Raw genomic sequence first — 19865 nt, forward strand, 5'->3', positions numbered from 1 at the left:
TGTAGGTTATGTCGGATTATTTGTTTAATAAACAAGATAAATTTAGATCTAAAATTTGGACCTGTTTAAAAAATAAGTCGAGTTCGAGTTTACGAATTTTTGTTTTGATCTACATCCAACCCTATTCGTATCTGACCTGCCCCAATCGAATTGCCACTCATAATAACTGGGCATTGACGATAAAATAGAAAAAAATAATAAAATAATTTTCTTTCTAAAAAGAAATAAAAAATAGGATCATAGCTAAAATAACAGAATGTTTTTTTTTCAAAAAATTAAAAAAAAGAAAATTGGTAACGTGGATTTAACGGGTTGCTAATGTGTTAAGATGGAAATCTTCTAGATGCCCCCACCTATTGGACTGTCGGGTGTCTTCAATCTTTTTAATAAAATCTATTCGAGTAGCCTTCGAAGCAGGAGACTAGAATAAGACAAGAACAAACGAGGACAACGACGCGTGGATCGCTTTTCCAATGCTCCTCTTTTTAATATTCTTTCCTCGATTTCCCGGCAACCCCTCAAAGCCAAGCCTTTTTTTATAAAAAAAACTTCTATCCAGATTCCCGAGCTCCGCTGCTCTCCTCCGAGCTCCGGCGATGGGGTTCTGGTGGCCATTACTCGTCCTCGGGTTTGTCTTCGCAGTCTGCAGGTTCTTGCTCATGCTCATCCCCCCCAGCGTCCCCTCCATCGAAGTCGACGCCTCCGATGGTACTCCGAAACTGATCTTGTCGCTGCTCTGCTCTTTTTGTGTCTTTTTGTTGATTTCTTGGTCCTTTTTGGGGAATTTTTGAGGGTTAACGAGCTCGAATTCGTGGCAGTGTTGGAAGATAGGAGCCAGACCAAGGATAACAGCTACATTTATGTGAGTAGCCCCTGGTGCTGCTTGATTGTTTTGTTTCCAGGGTTTCTTGCTTTGATCGCATCTCTGTTTGGTTGATTTGGCTGTTCTTATAGCATTCTTGTAGTTTCGAAGTTTCTGTGCTCTTTGACTAAAAATGGAAACATCGGATTGTAAATAGATGAGGATCTGAACTGATTTGGGCTCTCACCGAAGGAGGAAACGAGATTAAACTAGAAAAGGTGACAATGTGGCTATTAGCTGGTTCTTTGCCAGAAAATTATGATCGGGAGTATAAGATTGTTGTTGACTGGGGTTGATTCCCTTTGCATGTTTAGGATTTTGATCGCTTTGATATTACTGGAATTTAACAGTTTCTAAGTATGTGAATCTATTGTTTCTTGTAAATTTCATGTGTTTGGTCTCCTAATGTTCCTTGGTTGTATTGTTGTGTTCTCTATTTGGAAAGTGGTGATGCATCGTGTTGATTATGGCTCTGCAGGCCGGACTAACTTGATTATTGCAGGACACCCATTCGACTCCACATATTATATATCTATTTTGTAACCCTAAAAGAAGAGAGCAATTGAGTGTTCTAGAAATCAGGTGTATTGGGGGCTAGAATTTGTGAGGAAATCTTGTACTTTGTAATCTTTAGTTATCTATAGTGAAATTTTTGTATCGTCTCTGCTTGTGGACATAGGTCAATAGATTGAACCACATAAATATTGTGTGCTCTTGTTGTTTTCTCTTTCTTCTTGTTTCATTATTCTCCCTGCCTGTCGGTGGGTTAACTGAGTGTCAATTTTTTTTTTATATTTTTTATTTGATTTGTTGTAGATACCACGGAAGGGGAAAATGGCACAGACTGACAAGGTTCAATGCTATGAGCCGGCAACAATGAAGTACCTGGGGTATTTTCCGGCACTGACACTTGATGAGGTTCGTGATGGTGATTTTTTCATTAATTGATATTCATAACTTGATTTAATGAGCTTTACTTTCTACGCCATACTTGTAATTTGAATGGACATTTGGAAAGAGAATCAGAAAGACTTTGCAAAATCTCCATCACAAGAAAATCAACTATATCATGGAATTAATCCTCATTTAAGCTCATAGATAGATTTGATTTCTTCATTTCAATCCACTGTAGGACATAATTAATCCATGGAAGGGAAAAGTTGCCTGTATGTTGCTTGGATTGAACCCAACCTTTTTTTCCAAAACCAATTCTTTTTTTTTCTTCATTTCTCATTTGGAATTGTGTTCTGTTTTATCTTGTAAAAATTCTCAATTGAGAATAAAATGCACTGTTACCTTCTTCACCTATAAGCATTCCACTATCTTGGGTCGTGTATTGGGTTTTCGCTATTTTTATATTCTCTTTTAGGTGGCAAATCAGATTGTCGTTTATCAATTTCATGGTTTTTCATGAATCAAAAAGCACACTATGGCACAGATTTTGTGTAACTATTCTTATCAAATGTTTGATTGCCATGGTACTGTAACTGATAAAGGGGGAAGAGAAATTATATTAGTGTTGCAGCAGGATACATAGGATGAGAAGATTTTTTATGTCTATTAGAATTTGACCTTGTTAAGGTCATCTAATTACATAAGGATGACTTGGAACATGTTTCCCTGGGTGGGGGTTATATCGAATAAGGGAACTAATGATTACTGGAATTCTTTTGCAGTTCTGCAGCTATGTTATTGAGACCTTTTACTTTAATATGCCCATCATATAAGATGGGATTAGAGGCTTATCATTTCTGTTTATTCTCCATCAGAGAAAGCATTTTGGATTGACGATAATCAAGGTTGTATATAGTGTAGACACATTAGTAAATTGGTTAAGAGCTAACCATTATTCAAGCAGTACTATCTTCGGCATAGGTACAACCCACCAAACTGGAGTTGCATTGTGATGGTTATCACTCTATTTCTCCAGCCACATTAGCTCAAACTTTCAGTATTAGCACTTTCTTTTGCTGACAATTTTTTGGGATGCTTCTTTTAGTAAATCTTATGTTTTGAACAACTATATGTTTTTCATTGAAGGTGTTAAGGAAATGTCCATTGGCCTGATATGATGATACCAATAACATATATATCATGGATATGCGATCAATCATCCAATATGTAGTGCGTTATTCTGATGTGAAAATGGATGAGCCTAATGATTGCAACTGGAATAGTCATTGAAATATACGTAGCTAATATCTGCTATGTATCTACTGAATATCGTACCCAGTTCTCTTGCTGTTTCCTTAAAATATTATTTCTTTTGGATTTGCAGTCACCCTTTTCCTTGATTCTTGAATATTTTGCTCAACTTTTATTGTTCAAAAGTGCCAAGTGTGGTTGAAATCTGTTTGATTAGGTTAAGGAGCATGTGGCACAAGCTAGAGCAGCACAAAAGATATGGGCAAAGAGTAGCTTCAAGCAAAGACGTCAGTTTCTGCGAATCCTTCTGAAATACATCATTGAGCACCAGGAGCTTATATGCGAGTAAGGACTATAGCTACCTGCAGAACTCTTTTTGTTGTGGTTTGATTTTGAATGTGTAGATCAAATGCATGGGCTGTGACAGATGGTATATCCAGCCTTAAGGTAGCAGTAGTCTTCTTTAAAGAGAAGTATAGATGTTTTCAAGGATTTCAACACTTGATTGTTTCCAAAATAATTGAGACTGCAGGAAGATTTTTCCTTTTTTTCTGCATGCGCTCCAACAATTCTATTGGATCTCTATGCCAACTGTTCTCTTCTCAATACCATAGCCTTCTTGGATATTCAATCTGGATTATGAATGCCATCTTTAGCTTGCAAATTAATACATTAAACCTTTATTTCTCTCTCTCTCTCTCTCTCTCTCTCTCTCTCGTGTGTGTTTTATGCCCATGCCAAGGAATCTTATATCAAAGATGCAGAAATCTGATTCTTTATGTTATATAGGATATCTTCTCGGGATACAGGAAAAACAATGGTTGATGCTTCATTGGGAGAGATTATGACAACATGTGAGAAGATTACTTGGCTTTTAGCAGAGGGCGAGAAGTGGCTAAAGCCTGAATACAGGTTCAGTGTAAAATATGGTTACAATTCAAAGTGCTTATTTAGAATTTTTGTTGGTAGTTATCTGCTTCAATCCTTACTAACTTGATGCATTATCTGCATCAGTTCATGTGACAATTAACATCATCAAATTCAATTTTGCATTAAGTAATTTCTCTTTATTCTTTAAGTTCTAAAAACCTGTCTTGTGACTTCATAGTTGCGCTTTTTCTTCTTTTCCACAAAATTACTGGCTTGAAATTAAATTATGATCCATATGTCACCATGTTGAGTAATTTTTCAAAGTGGCTATAGGCTAAAGCCAACACAACACTTTAAAATTCTTGGAGAATAAAAACCAAATGAATACGGCCTAATCCGTATAATCTTTCTGTTTGGCATCATGAAGATTTGCTCAGAGAATACTAAAGAATGGACTGCAGATTGATCTTTTAACAAGATTGAATGGAGGGGACTGAAAGCATACTTATCTATCTGTTGTGAACTTACTTGAGAAATGCCCAATCTCCTGATGAGAAGACTATAAAACCACGATTCTGCTTGAATCTTCTAAGATGGCTTCCCTTATTTTCTACATCTCTAAGATTCTGCTGTTTCTCTCTCCCCAAACAGTCCACCATGCTTCACAGTAGATGAGATGACTTTGCTGGTAAAAGACAAAGGTCGAATAAAAAAGGAAAGGAAGGATTTAGGTATTCAAGAATTGATGGGGTGACCTAGCCTTGTCCCTACATATAACAAGCTATTGTTGCACTAGAAGGAAACCTAAGTTTAGTGCTTACATTAACTAAATCTATGCATGTACAGACATAGACATATACCAGATAAACACTCACTTTTCCTTGAAGTTTCATTCAAATGGAGAAATATTTGTGTTGCCTCAAAAATTAACATGGCACTAGTGCATTTCTTTACAATTGTGTAAACCTTCAGGTGGAGTAGAGATTGCACATTCTTTACTACCATATATATGTTTTCTGGGAAAATGAAAAGAAAAAAGATGGCAGTATGTGTGATAATGGCATGTCCAGCTAACTATTGTGGATTTCTACGATATATTTGATATAGATACACTAGTGCTAACAGTGGTTCTTCCTATCCACCACTAGGACTGCATCTGTTGCTGATACATATTGGGGCTGATACTAGATTTATATAATATAGATGCCATCTCCAATACAAGTAGCAAAGCCCTTTTCTAAACTTTTAGTGTTACAGCCATGTACTACTCCTGATGGCAGTTAATGTCTGAATAAGAAAATAATTTCGCAGCTTTGATTTTGGATGTTAATCTTCAACCCCTGTACTCAAAGTAAGTGTGCATTTTCTTGCAGTACCACCTACAGGAAAGATTATACATTGCATAATGTGCTAAAAATATACGTGTAATTCGTCATCTTTGAGTTTGTGCTTCTATTTTCGCCTAGTTTCTGCTTGGCTTCTTGGGAAATGCTAGATCTGTGCAATGACATGGGCGAATATACACAGGCAAATGAAAGAAAGGAAAAAGTACATTTGCTTATGTTTTGTATCCACATCTGCACATGCACATGCATATCCACCTTTTCTTTGTTGCTTGTATGGAGTGTCACAACAGTTCATCGAGGGTGGCATCATGAAGATAAGATTCTAGATGCCAAGATAACGATAGTTGTTTTCTCCATTCTAAGAAGCAAAATGGGTTCTTGAATTAGCAGAATAAGTAAATGTATTTGAATTTAGGAAATTTTTAAGTTTTATTTCAAACTTCTGTGCCGTGCAGATCTTCTGGAAGATCGATGTTACACAAGAGAGCAAAGGTGGAATTTTACCCTCTAGGAGTGATCGGGGCAATTGTTTCCTGGAATTATCCCTTCCACAATGTTTTCAACCCAATGCTAGCTGCAGTCTTTTCAGGAAATGCTGCAGTTATAAAGGTATCTTACTTCAATTAGGATTTGGTTTTCCCCCTGATTTAAGTTAGTTACTCATGGAACTTCTGCATAATAAAGGAAATTTCTAGGTATTATCTTTTGTTTCTCATTTTGCACTTATGCTGGAAGCATGCTTTACCTTGGGAAATTAGCCTACTTTATCTGTTTTTAACTATTATTCTGCTGCTGGACTCATGAAATGAAATGTGCTATGCAAGATCTCTGATTGATTTGTTCTTGAAGGAGCATGTGGCATATGGAAGTTCAGAAACCAGTTTATCTGAAATCCTGGACCATGTCACAGGAATATGTGTTAAAAATAACCTATCTATGAATTCTAAATTTAAGAAGCAAGCACCAAAGGTGTACATTGTACAGTACCATTTTTTTAATGGGAAATATACCATATTTAAATACAGTGCTGGAGCATCTGAGATAATTGAGAGTAGGTGTCATCATGCTGCACCTTGGACAGCTAATAATATACACAAAGCAGAGAAAATTGGCTTGGCTTGGGGCTTTTTTCTCAGATTAAAAGATTAGTTTGGCCAGGCTTTTGCAACATGCTTCTTCCTTTGATGACCTTGAGTTAGGAAAAAGACCCTACCTTCAGTGCTCTGGTTGATCTTTGTATTGGATATAGACAAATTTGTGTTTAATTTCAGTTTCTGCATGCCTAGGTTTGTTACTGCTGTTTTATCTTTGAGTCAGAAACCTGATAGCATATTTCAGAATTGCGAATGTTCCAAATCAAGTCCAGTCCCTGCTCATGCAGAAATTTAAATGCAGATGGCATATTCATTGTTAGTTTTATTGTCTCTATTTCAATGACCATATTGAAGCGGAGATCTAAAATATGTTTATCATAAATTTCATTTGTTTGATGCATATCCCAAAAAGTAGGCATTCGAATCTGGAACGCTAATACCACCATCATTGATGGTCTCTGTTGCAGAAATATAATGATATACCTAGTTGGAGTTCTATCACCCCTAAGTATCATTCCTTAGTAATTTTTGTTCATGACCTCTTATCTGACTGAATGGCATTCTTTTAATAGGTTTCAGAGCATGCAAGTTGGTCTGGATGCTTTTATTTTCGAATTATCCAAGCAGCTCTTGCTGCTGTAGGAGCACCAGATAATTTGGTTCACATATTAACAGGGTATACATGGACTTTCAGAATTCATGTTTGTGCTGCAATCGATTTTTTAGGAAATTGTTTTTGATAATTTAGTTTTTCCTTGGCAGATTTGCAGAAACAGGACAGGCTCTTGTATCTTCAGTTGACAAGATCATTTTTGTTGGGTCACCTGGAGTGGGCAAGATGGTATTGCCTACATGATATCCTAGCTAGTTGCCTGGTTGTTAATGTTTTTAAATTATCTGATGTTTTCTGAGTTATTGAGTTAGCCAAAGCTTCCTTAAAGTTTATTTTGGGGCGCCCACAGTTTTTATATGTTCAGTTGTGATCAGTATTTTCTGATAATAAGGAAATGCCATTCTCACATTCTGTTGCAGTTCTCAATAATAACTGACTTCAGAGTTCTATTTTCTGTAGCCAAACATTTACAAGTTATGCTAATTGACAAACAGTGGAGTTTTAAGTTGAGGGTATCAGACTACATCTTTACAAGTATTTGATTCCCTTTCTTTTCCCCTTAGTTTCAGAACCAGCGAACTTATCCAGTTCTGGGCTGGATAAAAGAGGAGAAGAATTTCAAGGGTACAAAACCTTGTTTTGGTAGTATCTCTTGTTTAAGGATCCCTTGTAGAAGGGTTATAAGATATTTTAACAACAAAAAATGTAGGATTTTTTTTTTTTTTAAAAAAAGGTGTAAATCTCATTATGTAACCTATATATAGTGGTTTGGGCTCAATAGGTTAAGGGCTGTGGAACAGCATGAGTGGTCATGATTATGTACTGTCGATTTGTTTACTGTACTTTTCCTATTATGTCTTTATTTGCTGGATTTTCATATTTGTTTTTTCATATATTACAGATCATGCAAAAGGCTGCAGAGACCTTGATACCTGTTACCTTGGAGCTTGGAGGAAAAGATGCATTCATTGTGTGCGAGGATGTAGATGTGCCTCATGTATTGATGTTTCTTTCTTGTATTAATTGTACTGTTTTATATCGGGTGTATTCTATTGGATTTCTTCTCTTTTAAAATAAAAACTGTATTACATTTTGTTATGTGAAGCATCCTTTGACGAGTGCCACTGATCTGTTGCTTGAATATTTTTTCTCCATTTGCAGGTGGTGCAAGTTGCAATTAGAGGTGCTCTTCAATCCAGTGGACAGAACTGTGCTGGTGCTGAAAGATTCTATGTCCACACAGACATCTATTCTACTTTTGTTGCTCAAATAGTCAAACTTGTAAAATCGATTTCTGTTGTAAGTAGATCCATTTAGCTTAGCTGATGTTAAAATGTACTACATCATAAGTTCTAAATATGTCCTGTAGTACTGCAAGTCAAAGCACTTATACTAATATGAAATGTAAGTCAATAATTGAAGACATCAATATATTTATTCACAATATTCTTGAGACAGATGACTGTTAGGCAGTCTATGTGCTTGTTCATGCGTTCTAATAACACCCACCTTCATACAACAGTACTTTACCACAAAAATATTGTACATTGGTTTGGTTGTGGAGTGGTTGTTGAAGAAGTTAATGATATGAGGGGATTGAAAGCTTGTTTCCAGCTACTTGACTGATTTTAATTGATTTCAGTGAATTTCAATTTGAATTAGCTTTATGTTCTTTTATTTTCCTCTTTTTGCAGATCTTCATACTGGTAGATAATGAGTTGCAAATGCATAAATTGTCACCAAGTAACTTTATGTCATATTCATGTGACAACAAGATTGTAACCATTTTTTTGTGGCTTCAAAATGGGATTTGTTGGATTTACCTGCCTTCATTTACGATAAGCACATAAGGTTCCTGGGATAAATACTTAAATGAGCCAATGCTTTTCCGTGTAATGTCTTCTGTGTCTCTACACATTTCTAGACCGTGTTATATCTGTGGCTGGTTGAATTAAGCTGTGCTTGTTTGTCAAATGAAATGCTGAATCTAAAATAAAATTGAATCTCATTTTTAAATGACCATCTTGTGTGTGTAGGGTCCACCACTAGCTGGCAAATATGATATGGGTGCAATATGTATGCAAGAACATGCTGAAAAACTTCAAAATCTCGTGAATGATGCGCTGGAGAAAGGAGCTGAAATTGTCGGTAGGGGAAGATTTGGCAATTTGGGAGAAGATGCAGTTTATCAGTTCTTTCCTCCAACTGTTCTGGTGAATGTTGATCACTCCATGCAATTGATGCAAGAGGAGGTAGCTGGAAAATTTTCAAGCTTTTAAAAATTACTTTTTCCATGTGATGTTCTTTGTATAATCATATTTGATTGATCTGTAGGCTTTTGGACCAATCATCCCAGTTATGAAATTCAGTTCTGATGAAGAGGCTATTAGACTTGCAAACGACTCGAAATATGGACTTGGTTGTGCTGTGTTTTCTGGCAACCAGAAACGTGCCATTGAAATAGCTTCCCAGCTGCATTGTGGAGTTGCAGCAATCAATGATTTTGCATCAACATATATGTGTCAGGTAATTGAAAGATGCAGTCTGTTATGTTTGCTCTTGTTTCCTGAGCTAGATTCAAACCTGAAATCTAGTGATCCATTCACAGCTATATTCACCTATAAGTAAGCATGGTAAAATTTTCTTCTAATAAATTAAGGCTTGTCATCACTGTCTGGGGTCAGCAATGCGGTCCTCTTATTCACCAATTATTTCTATTAAGTATCACCTCTGATGTGTTGCTTTTTCTTTTTTTATTTTTTTGTGGAATGAGCTTCTTTGCATGCTTTTGCTCCATTTAATGTGGCTGTCCTTGTCTTTCTGCTATTAAATTTTTAGTAATATAAGTTGTGGTTTATCAAAAAGTTAAAAAATTGTGCAAAACAGAACAAATTAATGTTATGTACATGGTATTGTAGTTTAGCTTATATTATTCTGCAGAATATTGCTCAATTCAAATATTTCTTTTAAGAATCAGTAATTTTGCAAGGTAAGAACCCATTATAAATGTTGTTTTTCCGCTCTTACTTTAAATATCTTGTGTTATCAGAAGGTAGTAGTATTGATCATGTTTGGTTTAATGTTTGTTATTCTGTATATGCCATTGCTTGGATACAGGGAATTTCAACTTCCATCAGATTTTTTGAACCAACCTGGAGCAAATAAGTATTATATTATTTCTGCTGTCTACATTGTATATATTTTATCAAGTTGCATGAACTGTTCATGCATAATCAGTAGGTTGGTGGCCTATGGCTGTGGCAATCCTGGGTTGTTCATGTAGATGTGCGCTGTTGGCCTCAGAAAATGCATTTGTAGGACATCCGATTTAACCATGAGTCTCTTTATATGGGTTTCCATGAAAGCTCTATAGATACATTGCATACTAAAATTTCCCCTATAAATATGTCAGTGGCAAGTGGTTGATGAATCAGCAAAATGATTTGGCCTTAGTAACAGTGTTAAGAGTATCATATTTGGTTTCCCCTGAATGAGTGTTTGGTCCATAGTTTGTGTGGAAGTGAGATATTGTCCTTTACCCATAGGTCTAGGCCAGTTAATGATCTTACATGGCTGTAAAATCGAGTTTAATTTCCCTCCATTACCCTCATACGATCTAGCAGTCAACACCACTGGCTGATTACTTTTTTTTCCCCTCTTCAATGCAGTCTCTGCCCTTCGGTGGTGTAAAGCACAGTGGATTTGGAAGATTTGCAGGTGTGGAAGGTTTGCGAGCTTGCTGTCTTGTCAAGTCAGTAGTTGAGGATAGATGGTGGCCATACATTAAAACAAAGATCCCAAAGCCCATCCAGGTATGCAATTAGAAAACTTGCCGCAAACTAGGCATGGTGTGCATTTTACTAATGCACTTCTAACTTGTTTGACAGTACCCTGTTGCGGAGAACAGCTTCGAGTTTCAGGAATCACTTGTTGAAGCTCTTTATGACTTGAATATATGGGACAGGCTGCGGGCATTGGTCAATGTGTTGAAGATCCTTTCAGTGCAGAACTATACTTCTAAGACTCTGAAGAAAGAGCAGTGAGAAGATCAATGAAATTTGTATGATTTGCTTCTACTTATTTTATGGATTTGTTTTTAAAAGATCTTTTAATCTTTAAATGCACTGCCTCTGCTGAGCTTTGAACATCTTTTTTGGCCTGTTTTGAGGTAGATGTTGTTGACTTTCACCTTGACTTGCACCAATATGTTGCATTGCTTTCTGATCGAGTACCAGAACCTGTCACGTTTCTAACTAACACCAAGATCTCATATAGGTTCATCATCTTGAGCTGAATGGGAAAGGGATGGCTAATTTTGGATACCATTCTTCCAGACGGTTGAAACCTTAACCTTATTAGATTATTTGTTATTTTGTAAGATCAATCTGCACTTGCTTGCATCTCTGGTTAAGGTGAACATCATTCTCAGAAGTTGGATAATTTGGTCATTTGGTTTGGGTGAAGAGGAAAATCCGACTCATCTGTGACCAATCAGTTGACAGACGCATTGGTCGATTCGCATCGTTCTGTGCTATTGTTTAGTCGCACAGCATGTCATCTGTAGAAAAAATGGGATCACTGAAATCATCCAATTCTTTGTGCACATTGGATATAATGGTAGGTTTTGGTCTATTATACTCCAAGCGTTTGGAATGTTGCATAAAATATATCTTAGCAATCACTGTCAGAGTGGCACTTAATAGTGATGGAACAATAACTATCTGACGTTTGCAATATTTCAAGTTTTTCCACCACCTCTATTTTTTTATTACAATTTCTAGATAATAATGCTTAGATGAAAAAAATGTTGTGTAGTGTTCTTTAAAAGTTATTGCTGTGATAAGCAGTCATACCTTGTTATGACAGGGTGACAGCATTTTACAGATGTTATGGGAGAGTAATGTTCAAATAAGATTAACTAAAAATAATTAAAATTTCAAAGATCTTTGGCTTTGTACTTCATTGAATCTTACGTAAGCTGTTGTGTACAGTGCTAATAACATCCGAACTGCACTAAGTTGACGCTAAATTGCAGTCCTGTCCATGACTTATGGAGTTAAAAATTTAGATGCTTGGATTTGGAGCATGCCAAATTACCTTGTTGTGCAAAAGATTACATTGAAGCATCCCCATTCCCCTGTGCGCAATTTGTTCCTCATGTCATCGCATGCAAGTTGGATGAAGGTACTCAGTACGACGAAGAGCTTCAGTACCTGGATAAATGCTAGGGGACGCCTACTTTGCACATACAAGATATTCTATATGTTGCATGATTATTGGTCTAACCTAAAAATTAGTGTGATACATGTTAGATGACTCATAGAGGGCGGGCCTTGGTGCAATTGCTTCATTGTGATACTGAGCGTCAAAGATTTGAAATACAAAAATAGCGCATACATACATACATACATATATATATATATATATATATATATATATATATATATATATATATATATATATATATATATATATATATCTATCCTAGTATACGAGGCTCTCGCAACTATGTGCTATATATATTAATGTAAGATGGTTGATTATTGAGTTAGTACTAGATGGCATGAGAAACTATGAGCAGGCATTTGATAAGTGTCCATTTTTTCTTAGAGAGATTCATTGTCAAGTGTCCCATTTTTCTAGAGAGATTCACTATAATTAGGATTTAAATCTTTAGTACTTAAAAAAACAAGTTCTGATTTTGATCGTACTTGTGGAAATGTCTAAACTATCCTCCCTAATTTGATCAAAATCTTATACTCTTATTGAATTAATTAGCTCATATGAATAAGAATTATACCCAAGCAGCTCGCATAAATAAGAATTGTACACAAAGAGTAATACTAGCTATATCTATAGTATTGTAATTATAATTACACAATCTTAATAATTAGCTATCTATCAATTGTACTAGGTATCTGATCCAATTACATGCTTAAAAATTTTGTTGGTTACATGCTTAAAAATTTTGCTGGATACAGGGCTAGATTTTAAATTTTTCCACATCCATATCTAGATATCCAGTAAAAAACACCTAAAAACCATTTATATACCACATGTAGAGGAATTGAAACCTTTTTGTTTAAAATATATAAAAATATCAATATATTCTTATATTTGCGTATAATATTTTCCTTACATGTTTTTTAAAAAATAGATAATTCAAGATTTTTTATTTTTGTTGTAGTTAAAGAGTAGTAGTGGTATCATATGTATAAATTTTTAATACTTCTATAGTATATTTTGTTTAAATAATTTATAGTTTTAATATATTTTAAATACAAAATTTATGCCAAATTAATGATCGAGATCCTTGGCCAAATCGATTTCCGTGCAAGTTTAATAACTACACTTTAGGTTGTTACTTGTTTGTTGTGCATCACATATGATCTCGATGGTAGATTCTGTTTACATCTTTTATATTAATTATGCTTAAAGTTCATTTTATATTTGAACAATAACGAATTTATATTTGCATTTGGATAGAGAAAATATGGATCAATTTATATTCAACTTGCATCCATATGAATATGTTTAACATCTGATTTGTATCGCTATCCTTTTAGAACAAACATGGATAATAATTTGGGTATCTGTTTAATATTCATATATGCATTTATATTGATATGAATATGGATATATTGATATAAATATTGATATATTGATATGAATATTGATATATCTGTATTCTACCCATTTTCAGCCTTATATTCAGAAAGAAGAATTCAAAAAAAGGCTAACATCACTGGCAGAAGAAATAACTTTCTATTGAAAAAGCCACCATTTAGTAATGCAATAACTTTACAAATATCCCTAGCATGTCTGTTTTGCTTTTTGCAAGAAAAGCATCCCCTGTATCGGCAAACAGCTTTTTGCAGCCTGTTTTGAGAAGAAAACGGTTAAATTCTTTTCTTCTGGAAAATGCCAAGGTTGCAAACGGTTAAATTCTTTTTCTTCTGGAAAATGCCAAGGTTGCATTTGGAGATTTTCAGATTTAAAAGTTATTATTTCATTTTCTTCATGAAGTTAAAAAAAATTATATTTTAAAATCTGAGATTTTTGAGCAAGTCTTTGACTATTAACAATTGAAAGTTCAAAATGCAAAATCTGAAAGTATCAAAGAGAGGAAAAAATGAATTTAATTTTTTTTTCTCAGGATAGAAATCTTCAATTTTATGATTTTGGGACCTCTTTAGTATCTTACCACACAAGTAAACACTGCATATTACCAACTCATGATTAGCAATTTTAAGCGATGTGATTTGTTTAGTATACCCCATATTAAGGATCCCTTGGTAAGTAATATTTTGTGTTTTGCAAAATCATTCTTCACATTGTATCATAATAAGATGAGCATCAAGAATTGTTGTGTACCAATTTTGAACATATAAATTTTATTATAATCATTATAGAAAAAGGGTTTTCATGTGCATTGCATGTGGCATTTGCTAAGTAAGCATAATTTAGATAGTTTGTCCATGTGCATGGCATGGGCATTTTACTAGTTTGAATCAAATCTGGTTAACCTTTTCAAGCTATAGAAGAAGGAGAAGCTGCCTTTGGTTTTCTTTGCAGCAAAAAAGGCTTGGACGGTGATCCGAAAAGGCAAAGCACCATGATAGATCTCATTTCTCATTCCTTAATACAGAATTGTTGGAGAACGAAAGCAAATCTATATTTGACAAGGTGACATATGTTTATAATGAAGTTAATAGTGTTGCAGATTAGGTGATATCATATATGACCAATCTCATGGGGCTACATCATGGAATACTATGATAGATATTTTCTCTAATTTTTTGAATATTTTATTTTTTAATTTTTGTGGATGTATGTATAATAGATTGGTATAATAAATCTGATTTTTTTTTTAAAAAAAAAAAAGGCAAAGCATTAGTGTGGTAGATCATCTGGTAACGTCTCTGGTCTAAACTGGCTCGACCCGAACCAACGCACGATAAGATCAAGCTGTGATCCGACCCACCCTCGGCCCGGTCCGACAGCTCCGGCTGACACGATACCACCGGTCCATTTATCTTGGAGCAATCCCGCTCGGTCCCCTTCTATCATCCTCGCCGTAGTCGGGCGGCGAAGCGCCAATCCAAACGCCGGCGAGTGCTCTCCAATAAAATCCTGCTCCTCTCTCTCTCCCCCCTTTCCAACCTTCCCGAAACGACCCAGAGGTACGGTTTCTCGACCTCGTCCTCCTCCCGGACCGACCCAGAAACCCTACCTCGCTCCAAGGACCATGGCGAAGAACCCGATCCGTGCGCCGCCATGGTGGCCGGCGGTGCTCAGAAGACTCACCACCGCATCGGCGTCGGAGATGAAGGCGCAGGCGGCTAGGGAGGAGGCGGAATGGAAGCCGCTGTACCGCCGGCTGTCGGCACTAGGCGGCGCCCCAGAGGGGAGAGTGACGGCGACGCTGGATCAGTGGGAGATGGAAGGGTGGAGGATGACGGCACTCCAGCTTATGAAGCACATCCGCGAACTCCGCAAGTACCGCCGCCACGAGCACGCCCTCGAGGTGAGGCCAAATCTTCTCTCTCTCCTTCCCCATCTCCCAGCCATATTATTTCATCGTTTAATCCGATTAAAAAGCTTCTTTTTTGGTCTCAGATCGTCTTGTATTCTTGAACTTAACCTTGATAGGTGTTGCATGCTCGAAATTGTATTGATAATTTTTGGTTAGATTACAAGTGCGATATGATCTACATCAGTATTTTAATTTCTAGCTATCTTTCATTTGGTTGGAGTTTGTTTCGATAACTCTCAGAATTGGGGCGGCTAAAAGAAGGTTCTTTTTGAGGTCTGAGATCATATATTTCTGTGGCCATTATCACTTCAATATAATGAACCGAGTCAAGTGTTTGTGCTTTTGTATCATGCTTATTTAGTTTTCAGTGTGATGATCCCATATTTAGAGTTTGTAACCTGTATTTGTGGGTAGTTTATAAGTGGATTGTATGTTTAAGAAGTTACTGCTTAAATGTGGATGAAGTGAGTCAAAGTTAGCTTGCTTATCAAATTAAAACAATTGTAAAATAGTTTATTTTGTTACTTGTAATTATGATTACATACTTAATAATTACTAGAAGGATGGTAATATAACCATGTCCCTTTAGATGTCATTTTGTATTGAATAAAATTCCCTGATTGCTTCATGGATGCTACTTTTGCTATCATATATGAAGTGGTAACCGTGGCTTCTCTCCCTGAGAGTAAAACATGATTCACTTAGCACTCTATACTTCTGGGAGTAAAGCAAAAGCTAAACTACTTATATCTGAAGAACAGATATACAAGAAGTTGAAGCTCAAGATATTTTCCTTGCTAAGCATTAGTTGCCATGGAAACAAAAAATGTTCTCTTTACTAATCTACCCTTTTGTAGATAGTGTGAAGTAGTAAACAAATAAATAAATTAGACTATGATTGATACCCTCATGTAGCTCTATACAGCAGCTGATAATTACAAGTATGGATGTTTCATATATCTCTGTTCTATTAGTTGGTACATTTCTGATTTTTCTGATTCTCCAGACAAACTTTTACCTCTCTCTCGTTCTCTCTCTAAAAGCATCAGTAAAGCCAACCTGGTTGACTCCACCAGCCCTCATACTTCAATTTGTATACCATCTGGTTCCGCAGCCGCATTCCTTTCTTGCTAGGACTCTTCTATGTGATTGTATGGTTAATAAACCTCTTATACGGTCTCTACCTCCGTCATCCCTTTTGTATGCCTCCTTTCTAGCCCCATTGCATGAGCCTTATCATATGCTCCATCTGTCCATGGTTTTATTATTATTCTCAAAAAAAGCATTCCTCATGCATGGCATTGATGTGATTTATTTTCCCCATTGCTATGTCTGTTGGCTCGCATATGTATTATCATCTGCACCAAACACCACATTCTTCATCCTTTATATTCGTTCACTCTTTGAAAATCTTTTACTTCTTACTCTTTTATAGATTTTCAATTTCTTGTATTCAGCCTTCATTTTGTTGACTGCCTCTTAGGCCTCTAGCTTCCAGGACCAAGTATCTTAGGGCATTTCATTTTTAATCCGTTGGCTTTCTAAGCACATCATATATTTTTTTCCCCTCACAACATATTTTCCAATTAATTTAGATGTTACTTCACATTCCATTGCATGTATCTTTGTTCCAACTCCTGTTGGCTTTAGGTGTCTGCGCTTTGAATGAATTTAAATTTGCCTTAGTTTACTCTTCACTTGATTTGTTCACTTAATTAGTAAAATCCATTTGGGACAGTACATTATATGTGTTTCTTGAGACATGCCTTTTATCGTTCTATGTGTTGTCCCATCTTTATGTGATTTTTATGTTTTGAGACATTTTTAACATATGCCTGTCATCTAACCTTTTCTTGTTGCCTATTTGTTTGTTAGGCTGTGAAAGGAAATATGAATGTAATTATAGACAACTTGCAGTTGCCAAATCACATATTTGGGACATGCAAGATCACCATATTGTTTTAGGATCTTTTGAGTGCAATGCAATCCATATTGGGCAGGGCAAGCTTTGTATAATTTCTTCTAGAAACAAATATTACAAAAAAAAAGAAATTTATGGGAAGATCAACAGATTCCCGTTCTATGCAACTTCTGTTGCTGTTCCATTTTAGGAATCTTGGATTTCAGGGAAGTTGACAAGGAAGTATTCTTTTATCATTGATTATCTGTTTTTTTAAGAATGTTGTTGTCGTATTTATTTATAGGTGCTCCTTTTTCTAATGTCAAAACAATTTTTGAACCACCACTACTACATGTATATTAAATTGTTTGAAAATAGTATATTTCTTATATCTATATATCTATATATCTATATATTTATCATTGAAACTAGTACCGATTTGTCATTGCTAACTAGTTCCGATTTGTCATTGCTATCCTGTATCGATTTGTCATTGCTATCCATCCTTTTTTCTTTAGTTTTTCATCTTTTATTTTAATTTTTCATGATTCTTAAGGTCACATTTTTATTTCTGACCGACTTCTTGATAGATGATGCATTGGATGGAAAAGAGAAGTATGGAAATGCCAAATGGCTACCATGCAGTACGCTTAGATCTTATATCAAAAGTCAAGGGAGTAAGATCTGCAGAGGAGTATTTTTCAAATCTCCCAGAACCTGCCAAGAACCAGCGAACCTATGGAGCTCTTTTCAACTGTTACTGTTCAGGAAAAATGACGGACAGGGCCGTTGCCCTCTTGGAGAAAATGAAGGAACTGAAGTTTGCTTCTAATGTTCTCATCTATAACAACCTAATGAGTCTTTATATGAAGTTAGGCCAGCTGGAAATGGTCCCAATCTTATTCCAAGAAATGAAGGCGAGTAATGTCCTGCCAGATAGTTGCACATATAGGATCATAATGAAAAGCTATGCCTCAGTGAGTGACATGGTCTCTGTTGAGAGAGTTACACAGGAAATGGAGGAAAGTCGAGGTGCCTCAGATTGTCTTACATATTGTCATCTGGCTTCACTCTATAATTCAGTTGGCCTTTTTGAGAAAGCTGAGACTGCCCTCAAGAAGGCTGAATTAGTCTTGGGCAGCCACGAGTTGTCACCATTCCGTTTGCTTATAAGCTCATATGCTGCCGCTGGTAATCTATCAGAGGTCAGCAGGGTCTGGAATTCGTTTAAAGCTAGGGTTCCAAGGCCTACTAACACGAACTATCTCATCATGCTTCAGGCTCTTAGAAAACTAGATGATATGGATGGACTGAAGCGATGCTTTGAGGAGTGGGAATCTGGCTGTGTGAACTATGATATAAGGCTGGTGAACACAGTCATAGAAGCATACTTAAGAAAGGGTATGGTGGATGAAGCCAAACTGCTCCAGGAAAAGGCTGACCAGAAGGGTGAATGGTCTGATGTGCACACTTTTGTGCTGTTTATAGATCATTATTTGAAGAGTCGTGAACTAGAGTTGGCTCGGAAATGTTCAAAGCTTGCAAATTCTATTGTGAAGAAAGGGTGGTTGAAAACTGTGGAAACAGATGATGTTTCCTGAATTGTAGGAAAGCATGTGGCTCAGAAATGTTTTCTTTTTTTTAATATGAGGCATCCACAATATTCAAGGTGATTCCAATCCTAATTCAAATAAAAAGGATCTGTATTATTGAGTTCTTTTTGGAATATTTAAAGCATCTAATGCCCAAAAAAAAAAATTTACTCTGCATTCTGGCATTAGTTTCATCACAGTAACATAAGTTGGTTTCTTTTAGCAGTTGGTGAGTTTGATCTATGTGATGGGGCCATTTGATGTTTGGCGCGTGGGATCTGGTTGGCGCTCTAGCTTATAATGTATCATTGATCTGCTGTTTGTAAGGGTTGTGAACCGGCTAGCAAAAGCAGCTAATGCCAGCCTGATCTTAACTCTTTTGATGGCTTGAAGTTCTGGCTTAATGTATGACCTAATCCAGTCCTGGAGCAATTCCATGAATTCTAGCATGTCTACACTATATCTATAATCATGACTTCTTTTTTTTTCTTTCTTTTGCCCAAGAGAGAGGAAGATACCTATATCCCAATACTTGGGGATGTAGCTTACAAGGCTTGAATCTAGAATGTTTGGTTGCTTATCAAGTGACCCCCAACTCATAATGAGCATGACAGGTTACAATTGGAGCTTGGCCTATTATTGATATCCAATACAGGCCTTGTTTGGTAATGTTGGAGGTAGTATAGTTTTTGTTGGCACAACTTTGGATAGTAGAGCTTTTGCTAGTTGATTTTTTATAATTTTCTTTTTGTTGTTTGGTTACTGTATTTTTGAGATGATATGGAACTTAACATATGTTTGGTAATCTAACTAAAAATAATCTTTTTAGTATCAAAAAATAATAAAAAAATATCACATAGTGCTTTTAATTATTTAATTACCTTTAATATCAAACATTGTTATTATA

General features: G+C 35.9%; 2 protein-coding genes across 2 annotated transcripts; both read left to right on the forward strand.

The window, feature by feature from the left end:
* Positions 1-410: 410 nt before the first annotated feature.
* On the forward strand, positions 411-11077 carry LOC103721749 (aldehyde dehydrogenase 22A1-like). Its single transcript, XM_008812074.5, has 14 exons — positions 411-708; positions 819-862; positions 1679-1780; positions 3225-3352; positions 3797-3919; positions 5679-5832; positions 6890-6993; positions 7080-7158; positions 7832-7927; positions 8092-8229; positions 8967-9182; positions 9265-9456; positions 10599-10742; positions 10818-11077. The coding sequence occupies exons 1-14, from the start codon at positions 597-599 to the stop codon at positions 10971-10973; spliced, it is 1788 nt and encodes a 595-aa protein (XP_008810296.1). The 5' UTR covers positions 411-596; the 3' UTR covers positions 10974-11077.
* A 3848-nt stretch (positions 11078-14925) lies between these two features.
* LOC103721748 (pentatricopeptide repeat-containing protein At4g01990, mitochondrial-like) lies at positions 14926-19180 on the forward strand. Its single transcript, XM_008812071.5, has 2 exons — positions 14926-15457; positions 17957-19180. Exons 1-2 carry the CDS (start codon positions 15179-15181, stop codon positions 18965-18967), a joined length of 1290 nt encoding a protein of 429 aa, XP_008810293.3. The 5' UTR covers positions 14926-15178; the 3' UTR covers positions 18968-19180.
* Positions 19181-19865: the final 685 nt, after the last annotated feature.

The sequence above is a fragment of the Phoenix dactylifera genome, chromosome 10 (assembly GCF_051530095.1).
Source record: "Phoenix dactylifera cultivar Ajwa chromosome 10, Ajwa_hap1_PhDact_Kaust_v1.1, whole genome shotgun sequence".
In the NCBI taxonomy this organism is placed as follows: Eukaryota; Viridiplantae; Streptophyta; class Magnoliopsida; order Arecales; family Arecaceae; genus Phoenix; species Phoenix dactylifera.